Source organism: Embiotoca jacksoni, unplaced genomic scaffold (assembly GCF_022577435.1).
Source record: "Embiotoca jacksoni isolate LCO1_2020_lvr unplaced genomic scaffold, fEmbJac1.0.p SCAF_12, whole genome shotgun sequence".
Lineage (NCBI taxonomy): Eukaryota > Metazoa > Chordata > Actinopteri > Embiotocidae > Embiotoca > Embiotoca jacksoni.
In genome coordinates, this window is record NW_027185252.1 from 11448779 (window position 1) to 11455301 (window position 6523).

General features: G+C 42.6%; 1 protein-coding gene across 1 annotated transcript; it reads left to right on the forward strand.

Moving 5' to 3' along the window:
* Positions 1-459: 459 nt before the first annotated feature.
* Positions 460-3104, forward strand: LOC138195434 (uncharacterized). The gene is made up of 6 exons (XM_069144818.1): positions 460-499; positions 722-811; positions 995-1072; positions 1443-1718; positions 1842-1937; positions 2156-3104. The coding sequence occupies exons 4-6, from the start codon at positions 1458-1460 to the stop codon at positions 2297-2299; spliced, it is 501 nt and encodes a 166-aa protein (XP_069000919.1). The 5' UTR covers positions 460-499; positions 722-811; positions 995-1072; positions 1443-1457; the 3' UTR covers positions 2300-3104.
* Positions 3105-6523: the final 3419 nt, after the last annotated feature.

Below are 6523 nucleotides of genomic sequence, written 5' to 3' on the forward strand. Positions count from 1 at the left end.
AACAACCTGAGGAGGTCTGTTTTCCCAATTTAGGTATCTTAGCCAGATAATATTGCGCCCTTTGATTTGTCTTGATAGAGATGCATATGTTGACCAGCCCGCAGGCGGAATGAGGCGGGCAAGAAGTTTGATCAACAGGGTGTTTTTATCGTTTGACAATCTGTTGTTTTGCTGAAGCCTTGAGAGTGAAATAAAAATGCTTCGCCGAAGTGTCTCGCAGACGGACAATAAAAAGCATTCAATGATTTCTTATCGCCAGGATGGTGCAGACCAGCTGTCAGAGACTGATGCCTCGCCGCCTCGATTTCCCCATCGGAGAGGTGAAAGCCAAGCGGGCCGGACATTTCAACACCACAGAGCTGCTGATGTGGCTTCCGGTCTCCATGCAGACCCAGCCCACCACACAAAGATCCCATCCATCGCAGGGCATCTGAAATCCTCTGAGGTGGCAGACGAGACTCTTCCTCAGGAGCCAGTCGTCTCCAAAGTGCCATTAAGAGTAACTTCAGTATCTTTCCTAAATGTAAAACTAACTGCAGGGTCGCTCTCGCCACTGCAGGGAAGAATATCGATTGTGTAAAACTACTGCTAATCCCTTTTTCCATCCCATTTGTTGATGCTGCAGCGTGTTGCTCCAAGCAGGCCTCAAATACACACAATCGTAGCTTTAAAAAAAAAAAAAAAAAAAAAAAAAATTATTATTTTTTTTTTTATCTCTTAGTTGCAGATCAAAGTGTGTGACCAGAGGGGTAGTTTGGGAATCAGCATCGCTGGTGGAAAGGGCTCTCTGCCTTACAAAGACCAGGATGAGGTGAGTGCTGGTGCAGCGTTGCTCATTCATCGTTTGGCTGCCTGAATGCACATGATGAGAAAGCAGCAGCCTCGAGCGTTGGTTTTTTTTCTGAAACTCCAGTGTCCACATTCAGCTTTGGAAAAAGTTTTTTTTTAGTTTATTACAACTTCTTCTCCAGGCTAATGTTTGTTTTCGTTTCAGGGCATTTTTATTTCCCGAGTAGCGAAAGAGGGGCCGTCAGAAAAAGCCGGAATCCACGTTGGAGACAGATTGCTGGAGGTAGGGAGGGAAATCAGTTTTCTCATATTCGTAGCCAATGTTCTAATTAATTGACAAAACATAGCCAGCAGGTGAAATGTGACGACTGAACGGAAACGACATGCCTGTACTTAAATTAGCAATTTAATATAAAACTCCAGTATTGGTGTTCTTCTTGTGACCAGTGGGGGGCATCATTACACCACGAGAGGAGACTGAGCTGGGACTTTCTATCAGTGATAAGACCGCTGACAGTCAGTCTGCAACCTACACTGTGTGTGTGTGTGTGTGTGTGTGTGTGTGTTTGTTTGTTAGAGTCAATCTCCCACCCCTGACTACCGCTCCTACTTTCACTGGCCCTAAAAGCGTAATGTGACTACGCTCCATCCAGGTCAACGGCCTAGACATGCAGGGGGCGACCCACCACGAGGCGGTCAGCGCCCTCAGGAATGCTGGGAGCTGCATCAAGATGAAAGTGCTCAGAGAGAGGCTGCTCCCCCGAGAGGTGTGTGGCCCGGAGGCGCCCCCGGGGCCTCGGGACGTGACGGGGCGACAGCTGTGCAGCTGGGACGGCAGAGGGCTGAGGAGCAAACAATCCAAGATGGAGAGCGCGAGGGACTGTTTGCCCAAGAAGATTGAGGCGGTTGTTTGCAACGGCAACGGCATTGTAGGTGGTTTACTCGAATAGAAGCACAAACACAACAATAATAAAAAAAAAAACTAATTAAAAAGAACTTCCAGTCATTCTCATGCCCTTCTTTTTGTTTTGTCTTCTCTGTGTGTATTTCAGTCTGATTTGGAGAGAGACCTGATTAGGATGTCTGAACTGGAGGCAGAGGCGTCAGCAAAAAACGTTTCACTTCAAGGAGGGAAACACACAATGCCAGTAAGCAGATTTCTTATCCCTGACTTGAATATATGGCCTACTCTATTACTGTACACGAAGGTCTTCCGTGAAGTTGAAACGAGAGTAAAAGAAACAACATTTTGGGAAAAATATGTCACGGTTTCTCTGAGACAACAGCATCTACACATCACATCTCATGACAGCTGGCTTATTTTCCTCCTCAATCCCATTTCCTTCCCCTGGCAATCATCTGACAGATCCCCCGGATCATCCTCACTCATCCCTCTACCTCAGATGAAGACGTGGAGCCCTTGGCACAGAGCCCCAGCAGAGAGACGCTCCATGATATTGACGATATTGACAAATGCGTGCACTCTGACAGCGCTTTCTACCCGCTGTGACCGCAGCCTGCAGCTGCAGAGATGGAGGACACAAATTGTTACAATCCAGCTGATTGTTTTCTGCCACCGAAGCCCTCTTCGGTGATGTTACTGTCGAGGTTTAGTGTAAAACTAACGGTTGGAATGTGTGTGTTTTTTTTTTTTTTTTTTTTTTTTTTTTTTACTGTCACTGCAAAGCTTTTTTTTTTTTTTGTCTGTCAGATTTAATTGCTGCTAATAGTATTTACTTAAAATTAAAGTCATTTGCAAGCAGGAACAAATTTAAGACTTTTTTTTTTTTTGTCACTGAAACCACAAAACCTTCCCTGTGAAACGTCACTGATCAGAGCACTGTAAAGTACAACATGTTAAATGCAGCCTATTAAACAATGAATAATGCCGGCTACCTCTACTTCACACCTGTGTGTGTACGTTCTACCAACGTGCTGGCTTGTATCGTCTCCAGCCGTCTCGGTGCAAAGCCCCTTAAACGTTATAAAGATATATAAATGCCACACATGGCTAAACCGAGTGCGCAACAGGGAGTCAGCGTCCTGCAGAGTCCTGAGACAGACAGAACTCTGCCTCACGTCTTGCCACACCTGCTGTATGAGCTAAATGCAGACTCGGGAGATTATTATAGATTCTGCGAAAATGTTTCCGAGAAGAGAGAGAGAGCAGACGGAATCTGTAATTTTGCTTTCAACACCGAGAACAAGAAAACTGTAGATGTATACCTGGCTTGTATTACGCGGGCGCTTTTACGTCGTCACAGTAACAACACTTTGTGTTCACTTTCTCAATAAAAGTCACATATATTGATCAGAGAGGCTTTTCTGTTCTTTGAGTGGCAGGAAACACAAATCCTTACTGAAAAACTCATTCATGCGTTTGTTACTTCTGGGCTAGATTATTGTAATTCCTTGCTGTTAGGACGTCCAGATTACTCATTAAAAACCCTGCAGCTGATCCAAAATGCTGCAGCAAGAGTACTGACGGGATTTAGCGAGAGAGATCATATTTCTCCAGTTTTAGCTTCTCTTCACTGGCTTCCTGTGAAATCAAGAATAGAATTTAAAATTCTCTTGATGACTTACAAAGCCCTACATGACCAGGCTCCATCATATCTTAGAGATCTTATAGAACCATATAATCCTGGCAGAGCACTTCGTTCTCAGTACTCTGGTCTACTTGTGGTTCCCAGAGTTTCCAGAAGTAGAATGGAAGGCGGAGCTTCAGTTTTCAGGCTCCTCCCCTGTGGAACCAACCAGCTCCCAGTTTGTGTTCGAGGGGCAGAAACCCTCTCTAGCTTTAAGATTAGACTCAAAACGTTCCTTTTTGATAAAGCCTATAGTTAGGGCTGGCTCAGGTAGACCTGAACCATCCCTTAGTTATGCTGTTATCGGCCGAGGCTGCTGGGGGACCTCGTTACACGCTGAGCTTCTTTTCTTTCCTCCTGCTCTTTAACTGACTCACACCTCACCATCTTTTTCTCTCCCATAGTTTTTGCTTATTGTCTGTTGTCTCCATTCAGTTCCCTCGCTCGCGTAGTTTCTCTTCTTTCTTTTGCAGATGTCCCGCCGTGGAGCTGCATGTCTCTGCCCTGCGCTTGTCGTCTCCACCAACAGTTCTTCTCTTGGATCTCTATGCTGTCCTTTTCTCTCTCTGCTCTCCTCTCACCCCAACCGGTCGAGGCAGATGGCCGCCCACCCCTGAGCCTGGTTCTGTCGGAGGTTTCTTCCTGTTAAGAGGGAGTTTTTCCTTCCCTCTGTTGTAGATTTTTCTCCCTTAAAGAGGAGTTTTTTTTCCGTCCTAGTTTATGTGGGAATTATTGGATTTCTCTGTATAATAGTGTAAAGTCTTGCTGTAAGGACTTTAATGTGTTAAGTGCCATGAAATAACCTGTGTTGTGATTTGGCGCTATATAAATAAAAATTGAATTGAATGTCTGTACAACGTACCGTAGATGAAAGGCAACCTTTAATTCTGTAAAAGAGACTTGCAAAGAACTTTCATCATTTGTGCTTGTGATTTATGACAGGAGATAATGGATGGATGTGTTAGTGTTGTATTGGGTTGTATAATAGTGCACAAATGTTTGTGTTCCTGAGTCCACCTCTTGTATGTTTGCTCTTAACCCCTAATGACCGCTTGCTTTATGTGATACTGTGCAACAATGACGACAAGCGATGATCCTCGAAGGAGACAACTTGTTGGAAACCACATCCAGTGTGTGAAATTCAATCCAGACTCAATTACTGGCAGGTCAGCCTCATATTGTGAAACTTTGGCTTTCTCTCAAGAGGTGTTCACATACGTCAGTGGGAGGACCCTTGTATGACTTGTTAATAAAACTGGGACTCTGGAAACACAGTTTTTTGCAACTGGACTGCAGGTTTATTTATGTGCCATTATTTATTCCACATTTATCGAGAATATTAAGGCTACTAAAGCAACTCATTGTTTGAAAGTGTTTCTGTAATGTCAGACAATCATGTGCAGGGATTTTGCTAACTATTTGTGGCGATTGTGTTTTTAAAAAAATATTGTATGAAAGTAAAAGTCTGAGTAATTTGATAATTTAAGTGACACTATATAATTTTAAAAGAACAAATAACAGTCTACGTAATGAATGTTTACAAGGAATGAAAGGACCCAACCACATAACACCGGAGGCAGAATGTTAGAGCAAACGAAAGCTTTTCTCACAAAATCAGGACCATCGTTACATAAACAGGAAAAGAAAAATACTCAGCTGGGGCTGAATCCAAAAGGCAAGATCCAAAAAACACACAAATGGGAATTCAGAGGAATGCAGAAATAACTAGGAGCAGAAACTGAAACAGCAACTGAAATGACAAACTGACTGACTTACATAAGAAGGAAAAATCTTTGCTAGGTCATCCACGGAGGGCCCCACTGTGGAAGCAGATACACGAAGCTATTAGGGTGTAGGCTAAGGCGAGTGAAGTTCAGTTTGCGTTACGCTGCATCTGACCCAACTATCCCTAAGTGTCTGGGAAGTGGGTGTGTTATGTAGTTGTGTGCACCTACATGGACCTCCTTGAGTTGCACTGCAATTGTAGCATAGTTGCAAACATTTTTTACACTGCAACATTTGCGATCATCCCATGATGCACACTGGCCCAACAGGCATTTTTCCAACACACAATCTTTGGAAAACAAGCGGCTCTAAAACAGTGAATACATTTTTTTGAAGATTATAAATCTGCAAAATGACTAATGAGCAGAGCTGTATGATTCCTTTATACCTAAAGACTTTTTATGTGCGCAGTGACCCTATAGAAAGTCAGCGAGAACGTCTCTACGGGCTCAATAAATAGGGACGCTAATGAGCATGATCTTAGGCCCTCTTTGCGCAAACAGCTCGGCCCCTAATGTAGGAAGCTTTGGCAACTTTTTCAGCAGGTGCACCACTTAGTAGCTTCATACAAATGAATGAGGCACCATCTTGTAATCCAATTTCACTTTCTTTTTAACACTCGTTAAGCTCGATGTTGCAACAATTCGTAACTCAAGAAGTGAATACTGAAATCAAAAACTTGCACGTTAGCTAATTTCCATCATAATTGATGGATGGTCGACTTCAGTAACTTCTCAAACTATTGCAACAATATGCATGTCCCTGCTGTGTCCATCACTTTTTAGTGGACACATTTTCATTGAACACTATTTGCAGTTTTTTTTCTGTGTATGGTCGGGTTTTCTGGATTTGCAGCATTTCTTTTGTAAATGCTGCACCTGTGTTGTCAAATTGATGAAAGTCTATTCCTAGTTTGGTTGTTTTTGGTTTATTTGCATGTGGTTTGACCTTTAAGGGCCACTGTACAAAACTGTCCCCTGCCATAGTGCCACGTTATGAGAATAGAGCCCAAAAGACTTTGGCCATGTTTTTTTTTGATCCCTTCACTTTTTTTGGTTGCATTTATTCTTTCATAAACTTTAAATCTATTTATTTTCTTCATCTAGTGAAGAATGCAAACACTAGATAAAAGATAAAAGATAAAAATGTATCCAAATCTGAGGTCATAGTAGATGTACATGTTCATCTCAGCATGTTTATGTGACACATGGTACACAAAATACAGTTTAACAACTCATAGTTTTGGTCTTTTAACATTTGACAAATACTTCAATATGTGATGATAATTCTAGCAGTTAAAACCAAACAAAATCAAGGCAACGTTCACTGAAACAGAATTGCTGTAATTAGAGACACTTTTC

Coding starts and splice junctions, on each gene's coding strand:
- LOC138195434 (XM_069144818.1), top strand. CDS start 1,458: ATGCAGGGGGCGACCCACCACGAGGCGGTCAGCGCCCTCAGGAATGCT. Junction 1,719..1,841: donor TTTGCAACGGCAACGGCATT/GTAGGTGGTTTA, acceptor TGTGTATTTCAG/TCTGATTTGGAGAGAGACCT. Junction 1,938..2,155: donor GAGGGAAACACACAATGCCA/GTAAGCAGATTT, acceptor ATCATCTGACAG/ATCCCCCGGATCATCCTCAC.